This window comes from Lepidochelys kempii, chromosome 14 (assembly GCF_965140285.1).
Source record: "Lepidochelys kempii isolate rLepKem1 chromosome 14, rLepKem1.hap1, whole genome shotgun sequence".
Taxonomy (NCBI): domain Eukaryota; kingdom Metazoa; phylum Chordata; order Testudines; family Cheloniidae; genus Lepidochelys; species Lepidochelys kempii.
The window spans coordinates 23628516-23646720 of NC_136393.1; the positions used below are offsets into that span (position 1 = coordinate 23628516).

The 18205-nt window shown below is 39.3% G+C and overlaps 1 protein-coding gene across 3 annotated transcripts in view; it reads left to right on the top strand.

Annotated features, from left to right (window-relative positions):
- Window positions 1-18205, top strand: part of MYH10 (myosin heavy chain 10) — a 144736-nt gene that overhangs the window by 23115 nt on the left and 103416 nt on the right. For all 3 annotated transcript variants that reach the window (XM_073310850.2, XM_073310851.2, XM_073310852.2), the window contains exon 3: window positions 3229-3385. In XM_073310850.2, coding sequence (XP_073166951.1) covers window positions 3229-3385 — 157 coding nt within the window. The remainder of the gene's footprint in view (window positions 1-3228; window positions 3386-18205) is intronic.

Consider the following 18205-nt stretch of genomic DNA (forward strand, 5'->3'; position numbering starts at 1 on the left):
ATCTTATGAAGAGCTCCCTAAATGGCTTTATTATTAATGACCTTAAACCTTCATCCTGAAGGTCTTAAAGCTAGGGCAGTGTGTCTCAACAGTAGCCCTGGGGTTCAGAGGTCTTTCAGGGGGTACATCAACTCAGCTAGATATTTGCCTAGTTTTATGTAGACTTTAGTAAAAAGTACTAGTGAAGTCAGTACAAACTAAAATTTCATACAGACAAAAGGAGAAAGTAAGCAATTTTTCAGTAAGTGTGCTATGACACTGTATTTTTGTCTGATTTTGTAAGCAAGTAGTTTTTAAATGAGGTGAAACATGGGGTTTCCAAGACAAATCAGACTTCTGAAAGGGGTACAGTAGTCAAGAAAGGTTGAGAACCACTGCGCTAAGGAATACTTTCCATTTGAGCGTCAGTGCTGCATTTCTTGAGGACTGCAAGAACCCCCCCCCCCCCAATCTGACTGATTCATCAGCTGTTTGTATATTTATATCAAAAGAAGCACTGATGGAATATGTAAGTCTTCGTGACAAACTGTCTCTGGAATAAGAGAACTAAGGGCACAATGATATATAAAAAACCATGCATAATGAAAACATAACTCTCTCTGCATTCATATGATGATATCAAATTCAGCTAGTGAGTTTGCAATCTGCTACATGAGCTGAGACAGACTGCAGAGAAAATCTGCCAGGAGGCAACGTGGATAAACTTTTTTTTAACACTTTTTTCTGGGCATTACAAGATTGTTTTCAGTGAGTTTAACCTTTGCCTGGAGGCTGCACTTTGCTGTAGCAGACCACTAATTGTTGCTCAATCTCTCCTAGTAGGCAAAGTGAAAGACTGACTTCCTGTTCCATTTTTTTCTCTCTCCTTTCCATTTATGATACCTTTTATTATTAGTTAATTAAGGAATTCACTGCCAGATGTATTCTTATAGGAGGGAGTAATTTGGCTTGCCTTTCAAACTTCCTCTCTTGAGGAGAGGGGTGTCAAGCATATGACCTAGTTGATGAATTTGTGGCCTCCATGACACACTCAGGTTTTCTAGAATTGCAGCTTTTGCTTAAAAATAAATAAATAAATTCTATTCCCTCATGGTTGCAATGTAAAAAAACCCTTCCAAATGTGAACAGGGTGTAAACAGACCCTATCTCCCTAAGTTTGCAGATAAACTGTTACATTTGCTGTAATAGTTCTGAACTGTTCTGCTCTCTATTACTCATTGGAGCCTCAACTCTAAAACGCAGTGGTGACACTTCACTGTCAAAATTGACTACTGAATTGCTGCACATTCTAGTGCATGGAATAAGAAAGCATGTGACAGTGACACCCTTAGGGAGATGAGAATTGAGTGGTGGTGGTGGGAAGGAAATGCAGACAGTCAATCATAGGGAAAGAAATGTTTCAGAGTAACAGCCGTGTTAGTCTGTCTTTGCAAAAAGAAAAGGAGTACTTGTGGCACCTTAGAGACTAACCAATTTATTTGAGCATGAGCTTTCGTGAGCTACAGCTCACTTCATTGGATGCATACCGCGGAAACCGCAGAAGACATTATATACACACAGAGACCATGAAACAATACCTCCTCCCACCCACTCTCCTGCTGGTAATAGCTTATCTAAAGTGATCATCAAGTTGGACCATTTCCAGTACAAATCCAGGTTTCAGAGTAACAGCCGTGTTAGTCTGTATTCGCAAAAAGAAAAGGAGTACTTGTGGCACCTTAGAGACTAACCAATTTATTAGAGCATAAGCTTTCGTGAGCTACAGCTCACTTCCTCAGATCTGAGGAAGTGAGCTGTAGCTCACGAAAGCTTATGCTCTAATAAATTGGTTAGTCTCTAAGGTGCCACAAGTACTCCTTTTCTTAGTACAAATCCAGGTTTTCTCACCCTCCGCCCCGCCCCACACAAACTCACTCTCCTGCTGGTAATAGCCCATCCAAAGTGACCACTCTCTTCACAATGTGTATTGTGTGTGAGGGGGCGGAGGGTGAGAAAACCTGGATTTGTGGTGGAAATGGCCCGACTTGATGATCACTTTAGATAAGCTATTACCAGCAGGAGAGTGGGGTGGGAGGGGGTATTGTTTCATGGTCTCTGTGTGTATATAATGTCTTCTGCAGTTTCCATGGTATGCATCCGATGAAGTGAGCTGTAGCTCACGAAAGCTCATGCTCAAATAAATTGGTTAGTCTCTAAGGTGCCACAAGTACTCCTTTTCTTTTTAGGGAAAGAAATAGAATTCTGGGGAAAGAAGAGAGCAGAAACAGAAGTAGTGGTGGCTTTGAGTAATGGAGAATTACAGTAGAGGACTGGATAATGTATACTTTTTAGTTATTACATAAAACCTTGTTTTCTCTTTGCAAACCTCCCACCAATATCATCTGAGGAATTTTGTGGAGTCCTGAACTTGGATCTTCTCCCACAGACCATAATGAAACCGTGAATCTAGCTCTCTGCACCTGGGATGTTTAGCAACTAACTTTCCTATTTTTCTTTTTGCGTGAAGAGGTCCTATAGCTGGCCCTTGTTATGGAACTATTGATTGATTTTTACTTAGCTTGATGCACTTTTGAAAGCAGTTACCAAGAGATGAGGCCTGGAGGAAGGTCTTAAACGGGGATGCTCTTTGCTTTCTGTAGCAGGAGGAGCAACCCAGCTGTTGAGAATTACTAGCTCATCGTGTAGAAATCAGCAGCTAATTCAAAATTTCTTCCTTTAACTGAGTGAGTAGACTCTGAACCTGAACAGCTACATTTTCATAAGTTTTTTGCAAGCTTGATGTGTTTTTTTCAAAAAAAGCACGTTTTATCAGAGTACAATTTAAATCTAAGCTGCTTTCTATTTTTGATGCAATTTGTGTCCAACTTTAGTGAAAATGGAAAACTTTCACTTTGTGGTTTTCACATACTAGTGTAATACTGCAGTTTTTTTCTTTTTGGGGAATGAGGAGGAATCAAATACTCAAGACTTCGCCTCTATCATAACTTTTATCCAAAAGAGCTTAGTTGTTAGATGTCTCAAAGTACCAACCAATATTTTTGAACTAAATAGTTTGAGGTGGTGGTTTTATTGAAGTCACTAATGTTCAAGACTAGCACAGAAATGGCCCACAATTTGGGAAGAATGAAGCTTTCCTGGCCTCTGGCTTTATTTAATAGTGCACGTAGCTATTTTATCTTTATTTTATAACCAAACTGCTGTTGGTGTGGTGTGTCTTGTTTTTTTTAGACTTATTCTGGACTGTTCTGCGTAGTCATAAATCCCTACAAGAACCTCCCAATTTATTCGGAAAATATCATTGAGATGTACAGAGGGAAGAAACGTCACGAAATGCCACCACACATTTATGCAATATCTGAATCTGCATATAGATGCATGTTGCAAGGTAAGAACTATTTAAATATTACTTATAAATAACTGAAATTGTTTAATGCACTTAATTTTAGGCTCTCTATTGTCACACTAAAGGTCTGCTTTCTAATAAATACAGAAATCTTTAAATTTTTTAAAGAAAGATTTTGGGGGCGGGGGCAATTTGGAACAGTGAGTGACCTTTAAGAGTATGACTCTATGGTGTGTTTTCTTGACTTCCAAAGTACCTGCCAGTTTGCTGCTGTGACTGAATGATAGACTTTGTAATAAGTGGCATAATAGTAATAGTAAACTTAAAGTGGAAATGGCTTCCTTCAGAACGAAGTAGTAATGACATTTGGGACATAAAAGAGGTGCTGATACACTAGGGAACATGTATTTCCAGAGGCACCAAAATAAAAATTAAAAGGTATGCAGCGAAACTAAACTAATTGGTTTCAGAAACAATTGCTAAATGGGTACATTCAAACTGCTTTCTGTACTCCTGTTTTAATGTTGTCACTGCACGCTATACTGAGGTTTCTCAGTGGCTAAAATTATTTTTATATACACGTGTACACATAGGGTAGCTGTAGCCTTGTTGGTCCCCGGATATTAGAGATACAAGGTGGGGTGAAGTAATATCTTTTATTGGACCAACTTCTGTTGGAGAGAGAAACAAGCTTACAGAGCTCTTCTGCAGGTCTGGGAAAGCTAAATGCAGACCTGCAGAAGAGCTCTGTAAGCTTGCTTCTCTCCAACAGAAGTTGGTCCAATAAAAGATATTGCCTCATCCCACCTTGTTCCCTGTGCCGATGAGGGATTCTAATGTTGGGGTAGGTACTCCACTCCCCAAGAGGTGGTAGCTAGATCAGCAGGAGAAGTCTCCCATTGACCTAGCATTATCTACGCTGGGGGTTACGTTGGTTTAACTGTGCTGCTCAGGGTGTGTGGATTTTTCACAATATGTCAACAGTAACCACATTTGCAGGTGGGAGAAGGGGAAGGGAGATGCTGTATTGTCTAAGGCCTAATTACTTAAGCTGAAGTTTTTTACCCAATAAGAGTCTCCAAGATGAATTTAAAGACTAACACTTAGACTGCATTTAAGACAATAAGGATAACAAAACATAGCTCTAGATCAGCGGTACTCAAACCTCTTCATGTTTTAGCATACTTCAAAGGTGTGCACGCATGTGGTTTTTTTTTTGTCTGTCTGTTTTTTGGCCATATCTCCTCATCCCAATCTTGGTTCCACATCGCCATGACAACCATAGTTTTGGTCCGCATAAATGTCCTAGAATAGTGAGGCAAGATGAAGATACAGCAACTCCTCACTTAACGTCATCCCAGTTAACGTTTGTTTTGTTATTAGGTTGCTGATCTATTAGAGAACATACTTGTTTAAAGTCGCAAAATGTTCCCTTATAAGGTTGTTTGGCTTGCCCCATTCTGCCCAAAAAAGCATATGTCCCTCACTTCTCACAGGTTTCTGTATAGATTAAATTTAAATAATCTTTCTATCTACCCAATGGGACTCAGTGTTCAGTCTAGAACAGTGGTTCTCAACTCTGGTCCACCGCTTGTTCAGGGAAAGCCTGACAGGCTGGGCTGGTTTGTTTACCTGCCGCGTCCACAGGTTCGGCCGATCGCGGCTCCAACTAGCCGCAGTTCGCTGCTCTAGGCCAATGGGTGCTATGGGAAGGGTGGCCAGCACGTTCCTCAGCCTACGCTGCTTTCTGCAGCTCCTATTGGCCTGGAGCGGCGAACCGCAGCCAGTGGGAGCTGCAATCGGCCAAACCTGCAGATGTGGCAGGTAAACAAACCGGCCCAGCCCGTCGGGCTTTCCCTGAACAAGCTGTGGACCAGAGATGAGAACCACTGGTCTAGAAGATACCATCAGAGATGCTTAGTTTTGCAGTTCTCAGACTGGATTTTTGTCTCCAGAGGTAACATGCCTGTTAACAGCAAAAATGTTTTAAAATAAATAATAGACCTCAAACTCTATTGTCGCTCTGCAAATTTGTGTACACAGAGTCAATCTCTTACCTCTCTCTAAAAGTGCAAAGTTTCAAAAAGTTCAATGACTAGAAGATTGTTGGGGGCGTAATAGATCTGGACAAGAAGTCTGCAGATAAATATGAGACGCAAGGGACACATACATTTTTTGTTAAAATATATTTGCTGTTGAAGGAAAAAAACCATAGTACTTAATGTGACTTCATAAATATCTTCCTCAATTACCTTTTGAAATGAAATCCCCAAACGATCATTCATTTTCTGATATAGCTGTAAAACTAATCTGAAAAGTTTTTTCTAAATAAATGTTTAAAAATGTAGGTTTCATTTTTAAAAGGTACACAATATACATCTATCTCTGAGTTGTGAAGAATGTGTTTAAGGTTATAACAGCCAACAAGAATTCACTTTTATGTAGAAAACCATGATTAAATAGTCTTCCTGACTAGTGATTTAAATCAAATCCACCCTGATCGGTCTTGGCTCCTCCTCTGACATACAGATACACCTTATCACTAAGGTATAGGTGAGGGCCTTGGCTCTTGGAGCTCTGTGATTTTTAGAATCTTAAGCTTTCACTTCAGAGGATCGCAGAACAAACAGGTGACAATTCTTAGTCATGTTGCTTAATGCACTACTTGAAAGTGCCCAGATGTTATCATAAGCATGGTATAATCTGTATAGGATAGGAACATTATCTGAAAATTTTGGGGCCTACGCTTTTTGGAGAGAGGTTTCTTCATCTAGTACAAAGCATCATCCCTCTTAGGAGGAAATCTGAGCTTCAATAAAAAGAACTAATGTTCAGAGTAGTTAAGCTTTTTCTGAACGAAATCCATATCTTTTAGTTGCTTTTCAGCAAGTTTCAGGGCAAAGAGGTGTGAAATGTGTGTAATCTGTAGCTATTCCTTCTTGGAAGTATTTTGAGTTTACAGCAATTTTGTTAATCTCTGGCTAATCCTGGTTTGAGGAAAGTACTGGTATTTGGTTTTTGCTTGATCCCATTGTGTCTAGTTGTAGCAGTAACTTTGCTATTTTGTTACCTTCCCTATAATGGTGGGATGATTATTACTTGCTTTGCCACCAATTGAACCCATTGCAATGGAAAAGAAGTCAACACAGAAAGGCCTAGTCTACACTATACCAGCCATCTTTTTCTAGCTATACCAGCAAACCCTCCTAGCATAGAGGCAGCTCCTACAAGCAACGTTGTGTTTTTGCCAATATAGCTTATACTAGTTCCCTAAATAAAATAAACTAGAGCAGGAAAAGCACTTACTAGTTTGAATTGCCATACCTCCTAGGAGCCCTAGTCCTGGATATTATACTGGCTGAAGCCCTAGTGCAGATGCTGTGAAACTGGCTAAAAAACAGTGCTGAGAACAATGAGGTCCTGGTGCCCGACTAGGGCTCCTAGGAGGTATGGTAATTCAAACTAGTAAGTGGTTTTTCCCAGTGTAGCTTATTTTATTCAGGGAACTGGTATAAGCTATATTTGCAAAAGCACTTTTGCTCATTGGGGCTGTGTCTATGCTTGGCAGGTTTGCTGGTACCAGCAAACTTTATTTTTCTATTGTAGATTGCTTCTTGTCCCAACTAAGGTCTAAGGTCAAAAAGGTCTAAAGTCTCACAAGGATATGGAGACAATTGTTTGTCTTGGTTCCAAATTGCAGTAATTGTTTTAGCTCCGCCTCCTCAGTTTGAGTATTGACAGAGGTGTCATCTGTTTGCAAACAAAAATGGTTATGGGAATCTTGCTTTTTGGGATGTAAACTAGCCTTAAAATTCTGGGATTAGTGAATATAGGTTTCCATTCAGTTGGTTCTAAAACCAAAGAGGAGGATATTTGATGTGAATGATAAAACCAAAGTAGATGGTTCTTATGGGAATAAAATGCCTTCTCTCTCTGTCTCTCTGCCACACACACAGTTCAGTTCCAACTCTTTTTTTTTTTTTTGACAATTTAGTCAATTAAAATTTTCAGCTAAAGGAAGAAAATATGCAGGAACTAGCATGCCTTTCTTATTCTCTACCCCCCCCCCTTGCATTACCAAGATCTGAAGATGTTCAGAAATTGTATTAAAATCTGGATTGTACATACAGGTGAGATGCCTTACCTCCTCCTCCTGTAGATTCTGAAGTTAGCCATACCTCACTGGCCACTTTGCTTGCAAATGCCCTTACAATTGCTGATTTCTAAGGCAGTCGTATCAGATCCATGTGCAAGACCCAAATGGGGGATTATACAGACCTAAACTGTAACATTAAACAACTCTTTTTTTTGTTTGTTTTTTTGTTTTAAGACCAGTCTTTCTGTCGTGCAAATTGAGCCTTCATTTCAAAATTAATATGATGGGAGAACTGCTTGGGACATTCTGGTTTCATGTCCTAGAATCAGATTAAAAGCTCGCTTGTGTTCAACTTCGTGCTTCACAAACTATGTTCTCTTTAAATGCAAGTGTGTTAGGGCCCAAGAGTTTAAATAAACAATTGGGGCTTAAATTCCAAAATATCTCTGGTTCAGATTTTAAAAATTAAGGTGTGTTGTGGAGTTTTTTTTTTTGTTTCCCCCTAACAAAATTTGACGCTGCTTGATCATCTGAATAATCATTCATTGTCTTGCCAAGTGCTGGAAAGACTCCATTTTGTTAAACTCCAAATATAAACTGGAAACTGCATTGCACAATGACAGCTCTGTTGCAGAGGGTTTTTGTATAGCTGGCAGTTAGCAATGCTGCTGTCAAACGGCTTCTGTATTCTTCTCCTATTAACGTATTTCCTGTTTAGAAGGACCTTAAGTACTGCACTCTGCACGGGTCAACTCTTGTGATGCCCTGCTGAAAGAGGGAAACTGGGTTGAAATCTGTACACTTGAGAATCTCTCTCCCCCCTCCCCCTGTGCTTATAAAGCAAAAAGATCCATTCAAATAATAGAAATGTAGGACCCAAAGGAACCTCAGTAGGTCATCTTTTTCTGGTCCCCATGCTGAGGCAGGACTAAGTATTATTGAGACCATCCCTAACCAGTGTTTGTCTAACCTGCCTTTTAAAAAGCTCCAGTGATGGCTATTTCCTATTGAGGTTATGGAATCTGTTCTAGTGCTAAACTACCCTTACACGTAAAAACTTTTTGCTAATTTCTAACCTAAATCTCCCTTGCTGCTATTTAAGCCTGTTACTTCTTGTCCTGTCTTCAGTGGCTAAGGAACAATTTAATCTTCCCTCTATAATACCCTTTTACCTACTTGAAGACTTATTATGTGCCCCTCAGTCTTCTCATCTCTAGACTAAACAAACCCAGTTTTTCAATCTTTTTCTTGTAGTTCGTGTATTTTAGGCCTTTAATCACTTTTGTGGCTCTTCTTTGGATTTTCTCCAATTTGTCCACATCTTTCCCAAAGTGTGGTGCCCAGACATGGACACAGTGGTCCAGTTGAGGCCTTTTCAGTGATGAGTAGAGTGGAAAAATTGCTACTTGTCTTGTTTAGAAAACTCCTGTTAATACATCCCAGAATGACGTTGGCTTTTTTTTTTTTGGCAACAGTATTAATGTTGACTCATATTTAGTTTGATGCATTATAACCTCCAGATGCTTTTCCGCAGTGCCCCTTCCTAGGCAGTCACTTCCCATTTTGTGCAATTGGTTATTCCTTCCTAAGTGTAGTGCTTTGCATTTGTCCTTTATTGAATTTCATCCTGGTTTTTATTTCAGACCATTTCTACAGTTTGTCTAGATCATTTTTGAATCCTAATCCTGTCTTCCAAAGCACTTGCAACCCCTCCCAGTTTGGTACTGGCTACAGACTTTCATTATACTTTCTATGTTGTTATCCAAATAATTTATGAGGATATTGAACCGGACCCAGCACAGATCCCCTTGGAACCCCACTCAATATGCCCTTCCTGCTTGACACTGGATGTGCGTTACATTGGCTTAGTCTACTTGGACAAGACCCTATTCCCAAGTGCTTTAATGAAACATGTTGTAGATTTAGAAAAGCATTTTGGTAATTGCCATCACTCTGGAGCCTGGTAAAAAGAATGCCCAGGATCTGTAAACCCCCAAATTCCTGGTGAGACACGATGGAACATTCAACTTGCTTGGAAACTTATATTAAAAATCACATTATGTCAGGATTGAGAGTGTTCATGAGGCAGAACTTCAGTGAATCTTCAGTCTTTTCAAATTTCAGATACATCCATTCAAAACGGAGGCATAGGCTCGGCCTAACCACTATATCAAAGCTGGTCTTTTGCTGCAGAATGTGTGTGGCCAAATGGACTTGGATTGGTAGTCTGCATCTCTGCATGCCTCTGATTGCATAATACTTTAAGCCTACAACAGTGCATTATTTTCATATGGTTTTGATTTCTGAAAACTGAAATATGAGTTATGACCTATAGAACTTCCCTGAGAAAATACTGAACCAAAATGTATAGACACTCTGGTGGTCAATATTATAATTACATATTAGTGTTACACCCATTGTGGTTTTATGTTTAATTCAAGGGTGTACAAATCTCCAAATTTATGTAACTAAAACGAAGTGTAATATGATGTGCATTAATGAAACAGTTTTTAAAATAGCAAAATGTCTCAAACTGGGACTAAACAATTTTTTTTCCCATGGTGGTAAAAAACTGTAAAAACCACCTCTGGTAAACCATGCCATCCTGAAAAGCAGGAGAATCCATATACAGGATGTTTTTCTAAAATACCAGTCATACCACTAGAAACTAGCGGACTTGGTTTCACATGACTGTTATGGTGCTGAATCAGGCATTACTGTGGTCAAAGCTCTTAAATAAACATTTCTCCCAATATGAAGAGGAACTAACTGAAAGCATGAAACTGGCAGATAAAAATCTTATTGCAATTTTTGAAAAAATGTGTAGCTTGAACAGTTGGTATTAAAAACAGTTGTTCGGAGTCTTTTATATAGGGGACTGTTGGAATACAAACCTGGAGGAGGGGAAACTCTCTGTCCTGGAATAAACAGAGGAATACTACAAATAGACTCCTTTTTACTAGACAAACTTTATTAGCATGTTACAGGAAAATTCGTTCACTATGTGGAAAAGAAGTTGGGCTCAGTTGGCTACTCCTGATGGGCCAGCAGTTGAATCCTCTCCATGCAATGTCAGCCTTGTCCCTGCCCAGCCTTGATTTTCTTTTTGCTTTACCCTACTGTTAAAGACTGAGGTTGGGGGGAGGAGGTTGTACAGGTTAAGTAGAGAGACAGCCGCCAAGGAGTTCAGGTTCTTGGGTTTTTCCTTTGCTCAACGGAGGGCCTCTGGTGTAGAAGCAGCAGCCAGGGCAGAATAAACTGAGGATTTTTTTTATTCCCTAGGTGTCCTAACCAAGAATCGGGAAGGAGAAAAGTCACACTGTACTTTACAAACAACTAGTCATCAAACCCTGTATATAATCTCAGTAACAAAACAGTTCAAACTTCTCATACCACGAAGCTGTATTTATAGGCTACAACTGAAGAAACATTTTTAGGATTAATGGTTGCTCCATTCCCATCAACTAGGTAACAAAGCTCAAGACTATTCTGTCTTGGGGAATACCGAAAAGAATTGCCATCTTGCCCTAGCAAGAGTAGCTAGTGTCTTCTGACTGCATAGTGGGCTGCCATCTTCTTTGAAAGGAGCTTAGTTGTGAATCATGGGAAGTGATGGCCACTTTAAAAGAGGGCATTTTAGCTGATGGCAACCTGTGGCCTCAGTCTGATTTAAGAACAATGGGAGGTGGTAGTCATTTTGAAAGACGGCAATCCTTTGTGATGCTCTCTGAAAGAGAAGACTTCTATAAAAGGATGAAATATAAAGTTTGGAAAAATAGTGGCAAAAAATGACCATAATCCTAAATATTTTTAGAAACTATTTGTTGTACTGTGGCTATTCTACAGGGGGAGGAAGGGAATCCCCAAACTGTATATTTTACAGTCTGAAGTCTAATTCTTCCTTCAAACTGAAGAATTTTACATGAATCTTCCCTAAGGCACCTTAGCCAACTACAAGAGACGAACTGCATTGGAATGTCATTTTGAACCTTTCATTATTAAAATAGATTATGAAAATCTACAAGAAGGATTGTAAAACATCTACTTCTGTCAGAAGTTGAAGGTTTTACAGTTCTTCTTTTAGAATAGATTTTAACAATCTGATGTTGTCCAACTACCATTGCTTTAAGCATGCAGTAGGAATCTATCAGGATTTACCTAAATTAAATTTTGAAATTGTCAATTTTTCTCATTTTAAGGGGAAAACGTTGTAGGATCATTTACTTGATTTCAGAGTTGTAGTGAATAAATACTACTTTACAAGTAAAGAAATTATAATACAGATGTTAAACAAGTCACATACTCGAGCTCTAGCTGGAAGCTTGCAGCTGTTTTGCAGACATGCCATTTTGTGGCATAAGATCTCTACAATAGTAGAGCAAAAATGCATTCTTCTGTATTGTGCTTTAAGTTTACTGAAAATTCCACAGAAAACTAATCTAAACACTAGTTTAGATTGTAAAATCAAAATAGTAAATTGTAACTTTGATTTTTATGATTTTGATTTGAGTTGACATTCTTTTAGAACAGTGAGTAATGTGTAATAGGTAGGCTGGCAGAATTTTTTCCCTTAAATACGTTTTGCAGCAGCAAATTTAATAGATCTTGCCACTGTTATGTGTAGTTTTAAAAAACAAATGCCTTCTTTGTATAGCCTTTGCTATTGAAACAGTAAAGACTACTGTACAATGGAGTACTGTAGTTATCAACAAATTACTGTCTGTAGCGAAAAGAATGTCAAACTGGAAAGTGCTTCACTTATTTTAGAACTGAAAGATACTTGCCATTCACTCACTGGTAAATGAGTAACAGAACTGGTGTCCATTCATTTTTTTTTCTTCTAAAAGAACTAATAAAATAGCGTTCAGATTTTAGTGGTGTCTCTTCTTTGTTAGTTTTGTTTTGGCACATGGATTTAGCTACTGAAATCACAGGAAATACACAAGTCTTTTTCTAGCCATTGTGGGAAGCTTGTACATTTCAGAAACTTCTAATCTCTTAATTGTCAGTACAAACTAATGAAATTCTAGAGTATCTGACGGTGTGCTCAAGTCTGTATAAGAATTTCTGTTTCTTGTGGGATTCTGTAACTCTTCTTCTTGGCAGCGCAACTACCTTTTTCAGTTTTTGCATCAAAATGGCTATAACACAAGTTCAGTGTCTGGTCTCTTTCCCTGAAGTTAATACTCTTGTTGGTGACAGCAGCAGGAGTATGACTAGTATGGGTTTTCACTACAGAAAGAGGAAGATCTTTAGCTATAAGCATTCTACTCTGTGCAGACATTCAATTGTCCTATACATATTTAATACCTCGCATCTCTGCCTTCCATAAAATGACACAAAAAATTATTGCTAAATTGTAGCATTTGACTTCTTCCTGTGGCTAACTTGCTCAATACACTTGCAGTATATCTTTTTTTTTCTGTGTAATAGAAACCACTGCCTTGTTGAAAGCTTTTTAAAGGATATCTGGATTGATTGATTCAGCTGGGAAAAATAGTAACACGCCTCATAGCATCATGGTGATATTTATTTGAGACTAATCTAAAATAGGATGCATTTAAAACGGCTCCAAGCATTTCTCGTTGAGCTACTTGTGGTGGTATATGGTGGTAGTTGCTGGTGTCTGGACGCTTTCCACAACCCTTTGAGAGGGCAGTTATCTTTAAGTTTACTGAACTGTACTTTTTAATAAGGAACAGAAGTAGCTGATTAAAAATCCTGGCCTTCAACCATTCTCTACTCTAATGACGGCTTCTTGGAGCAGTTTGTCCTGGAATCCACAAGGGGAGAGGCAATTCTTGATTTAGTGCTAAATGGAACACCGTCTGGTCCAGGAGGTGGATCTAGCTGAACCGCTCAGTAATAGCGACCGTAAAATGTAATTAAATTTAAACATCCTTGTAGGGGGGAAAATACCAAATAACTCCCCCTCAGTAGCATTTACTTCAAAAAGAGGAACTACACAAAAATGAGGAAGCTAGTTAAACAGAAATTCAAAGGACCAGTCACAAGGGAGAAATGCCTGCAGACTGCATGGAGAAAACCTTTAAGAACACCATCCTAGAGGCTCAACCCAAATGCCCCCCCACCCCCAAACAGTAAGAGGACTAAAAATAGCCACCATGGGTAAACAGCAGAGTAAAAAGAGATGGCTAGAGGCAAAAAGGCATCCTATGGAAATTGGAAGTCATTTCTTAATGAGGAAAATAGAAAGGAGCATAAAGCTTCCCAAGAATCAGTAGGGCCAGGCCACCGGAGGAATGAGGTGCTGATGGAGCATTTAAGGAAGACAAGGCCATTGGGGAAGAAGCTAAATGAATTCTTTGTACAGGTCTTCACTGCAGAAGATATGGGTGAGATTCCCCCCACATCTGGACCATTATTTTTAGGTGACATATCTGAGGAACTGTCCCAGATTGAGATAAATAGAAGAGGTTTTGGAAAAAAATTGATAAATTAAACTAAAGTCACCAGGACTAGAAGATATTCACCCAAGAATTGTAAAGGAATGTAAATATGAAATTGCAGAACTAATAGCTAGGGTATGTAACCTATCACTGAAATCTGCTTCTGTACCAGATCACTAGAGGATATCTCATGTAATGCCCTTTTTTTCCAAGGCATTACAGCGGTGATCCTGGCAACTACAGGCTGGTAAGACTAACTTTATTGCCAGGCAAATTGGTTGACATGATAGTAAGAACATAATTATCAGACACATAGATGAATCTAATATGTTGGGGAAGAGTCAACATGGCTTTCGTAATGGGAAATCATGATTTCCTATCTATTGGAATTCTTCTGAGGGAGTCAGCAAACATGTGGACAAGGGTGATTCAGTGGATATAGTGTACTTGGACTTTCAGAAAGTATTTGATAGGATCCCTCACCAAAAGCTCTTAAGCAAAGCAAAGAGTCATGGGATAAGAGGGAAGGTCTTCTCATGGATCAGTAATTGGTTAAAAGACAGGAAACAAAGGGTAGGAATAAATGGTCAGTTTTCAGACTGGAGACTGGTAAATAGCTGTGTCCCCCAAGGATCTCTACTTGGACCTTTTGCTATTCAGCATATTCGTAAATGATTTGGAAAAAGGGGTAAATAGCGAGAGGGCAAAATTTGCAGACAATAAAAATACTCAAGATAGTTAAGTCCAAAGTTGACTGCAGAGAGTTAAAGATCTCACTAAACTGGGTGACTAGGTGCCAAAATAGCAGATGAAATTCAGTGTGAAGTGCAAAGTAATGCACATTAAAAAATATAATCTCAACTATCCATACAAAATTATGGGATCTAAATTCGCTGTTCCCACTCAAGAAGGAGATCTTGAAGTCATTGTGGATAGTTCTTTGAAAACATCAACTCCATATGGAGCAGCAATCAAAAAAGAGAAGTGTTAGGCACCAAAAGATATACTGGAATTAGGGAAGGTGCAGAGAAGGGTAACAAAAATTATTGGGGGTATAGTACAACTTCCGTGATGGGAAAGATTAAAAAGACTGGGACCAGTCACTTTAGAAAAGGGACGACTGAGGGATTTGGGGGGGTAGGGGGGTAGGATAGAGGTCTATAAAAACATGAGCGCTATAAAGAAAGTGAATAGCGAAGTGTTGTTGTTTACTCCTTCACATAACAAATGAAGCAGGGGTCACCCAATGAAACGAATAGTCAGAAGGTTTAAAACAAAAGGAAGTACTTCACACAATGTACAGTCAACCTGTGGAACTATTTGCCAGGGGATGTTGTAAAGGCCAAAACTGTGTTTGAACTGGATTAAAAAAATTCATGGAGGATATGGCTGTCGGCCAAGATGGTCAGGGATCCAACCCCATGCACCGGGTGTCCCTAAACTTCTGATTGCCAGAAACTGGGACTGGACCACAGGGGATGTGGATCACTTAAAATTGCCCTGTTCTGTTTGTTCCCTCTGAAGCATCTGGCACTGTCCACTGTCAGAAGACAAAAAGAAAAGGAGTATTTATGACACCTTAGAGACTAACCAATTTATCTGAGCATAAGCTCACTTCATACTGATACTAGGATACTGGGCTAGATGTACCAGTGATATCATTCAGTATGACCATTCTTATGCTTCTGCTAATTAACATACAAATCTGTGCAGAGACCTTTTCTGATCTGTAACTGTTCCAGCATATCTTGTTTCTCTACGGCTCACCCATGTAGCCAGAATACTGAAAATATTAAGGCTAGTCACAATGGGTGCAGGAGCACTTCCAGTATGGTTAGTGATTTCCCTCTATTTATTTATTTGACCAAAGGCAATTGGGTCCCAGTCCTGCAAGAGCACGTCTGGCCAACTCTAAATACAAGTAGTCCCACAATTACCAAATTTAGTGAGTGTCTGCAGGATTGGGCCTGTAATTTCAAAGTATGCCTCACATGGTCACTTGGTAAAGGTCATGTTCCTTGTTGGGTAATACACACAGGTCTGTTTGGATCCATGAGGAATGGCTGGAAGAAGGGCTATCCTATGGATCTGTTTTTGTGCATCTGATGTTGCTTTTAATACTGAATATTCTGCCTTCACTTTAATGTTTGCTGCTGGTACACTGAATATGGCTAGAATTAGAGAAAGCTACTATCTCCCATCCCAACCTGCCACAAACAGTACATAAGAATTATTCTTGCAAACAAGTTGGCACTGCTCCATCTCCTTCTACTGGAATTATTCAATGGGGGTAGCAAAGAACCAAATACAAGGAGACACTAAATACTGTATTTAGCACCTCAAGAGCTCTTTAAATCATGTGTATTTCAACCAGGAGCATTGTCAGGATTTTAAATTGAAGCTGTGTCTTTACAACCATCCTTGTACTTGGTGTGGGAGGTGTTTTCTTTAAGAAGCCTTTGTATTATGTACAGGCTTCTACTTTTGCAAGCAGTGAAGCAAAGGAATGGGTCCTGATGCATAGAATGGAAGCCAGAAGAGAACTGGTTTAGGAAAACCAGTAGCTGCTATATATTGTGGTATCACTGAACAGTTTTAAGCCCACTTTTCACCACCCCAGACAAAAAATAAAAATCTTCCTGTCGCATGAAATGTTGCATGCATGACATATGCCAATGTTTTAGGAAGTCTGAAGTAAATCAGGCAGATATTTCCAAATAGTGCTTTCACATCTTTAATTTTGTGTTTTTTCTTTTTTTCTTTTTTTTTTTCAAAACTCAGATTTCATAGCTTAAAGACTTCAAAGTTCTTTCACACTTATCCTCAGTGAAAACTATCAGTTTTATTCTATGTGGACATCTAGTGGTTTACTGTGTTTCTAACCAACCCAACACTGGAAAATCCACATCCTGATTTTGGGGTTTGAACATTTTCCTTTGTATACAGAAATACATTTATACCCACATGCTGTAACTTTTCATACAGTGCCAAGAAAAGCCCCATGCTTCTACAATTGCAGATAATACTTTAATGTACAAATCACTCTCTGTATATAGCAGACAAGCAGTCAAGTTCAATCAGATTAGACTGGTGCTTGTTTTTACTTTTCAACCTTAAGGAGTCACTTAGCTTTAAATCTAGGGCAAGTGTCCCTGGTTAACTTCTTGGTTTTGGTTTGAGCTTCTTTAGGTGGGACAGCAATTTGCAGAGCCTGACGGCCTGTGTAGTAGCCTCCCAATCCAGTAAACCTTGATTGAGATGCGCAAGTAGGTCTGCTAAAACGGCTGACTAGTCCAGGACCTAGTCTGACTCTTTCCAAAAGCAGTTTAGGGGTGTCTCACCATCTTTTGTCTCATGGAAAATAGATATGAAAGATAAACAATAGCTTTTTGGATTACTTCTTAACAGTCTTTTGCAGATAGCCCTGTGTATTATGGATCCTCTAATTACAGTTTTGAAATGGGTCTCTTACCCCTAATGACTTGCAATATACATCTGGGCTTCCTAAATCTCTGAGTAGCATACATTTTTATTGCAGGAAGGCAATAAATCTATAACTCAAATATTCAAATGAAAGTCCTCCCCCCCCCACGCCCCCCCTTGCTGGGGGGGGGGGCGGCGGTCAGGTGGGCAGGCTGTCATGAAAAAAGTTCCAAGAACCCTTTTTGGATTCTTGTGTTTGTGTATATCCTAGCTGAGTAACAGAGAAAACAGGTCAACTGATCCCTCGTGCCCAAGTCTCTTGTCTTTAGAGGAGACAGCTGGCTATTCTGCTTCAGTACTTGTAACGGTACTAGCTGGTACCTGAGAGCTTTATAAAATTAGTTTATATGATTTGGGTAGTGTCAAGGTTCCTTCCCCACTCTGAACTCTAGGGTACAGATGTGGGGACCTGCATGAAAACCTCCTAAGCTTACTTTTACCAGCTTAGGTTAAAACTTCCCCAAGGTACAAACTATTTTACCCTTTGCCCTTGGACTTCCACTGCCACCACCAAACATTTATCTGGGTTTATTTTTATTGGGAAAGCGTTGTTTGGAAAAGTCTTTCCCCCCAGAATCCTCCCAACCCTTGCACCCCACTTCCTGGGGAAGGTTTGGTAGAAATCCTCACCAATTTGCATAGGTCACCACAGACCCAAACCCTTGGATCTTAAGAACAATGAAAAAGCATTCAGTCTTCTTACAAGAAGACTTTTGATAAAAGTAAAAAAGAATCACCTCTGTAAAATCAGGATGGTAAATACCTTACAGGGTAATTAGATTCAAAACATAGGGAATCCCTCTAGGCAAAACCTTAAGTTACAAAAAGACACACAGTCAGGAATATTCATTCTATTCAGCACAATTCAACTTC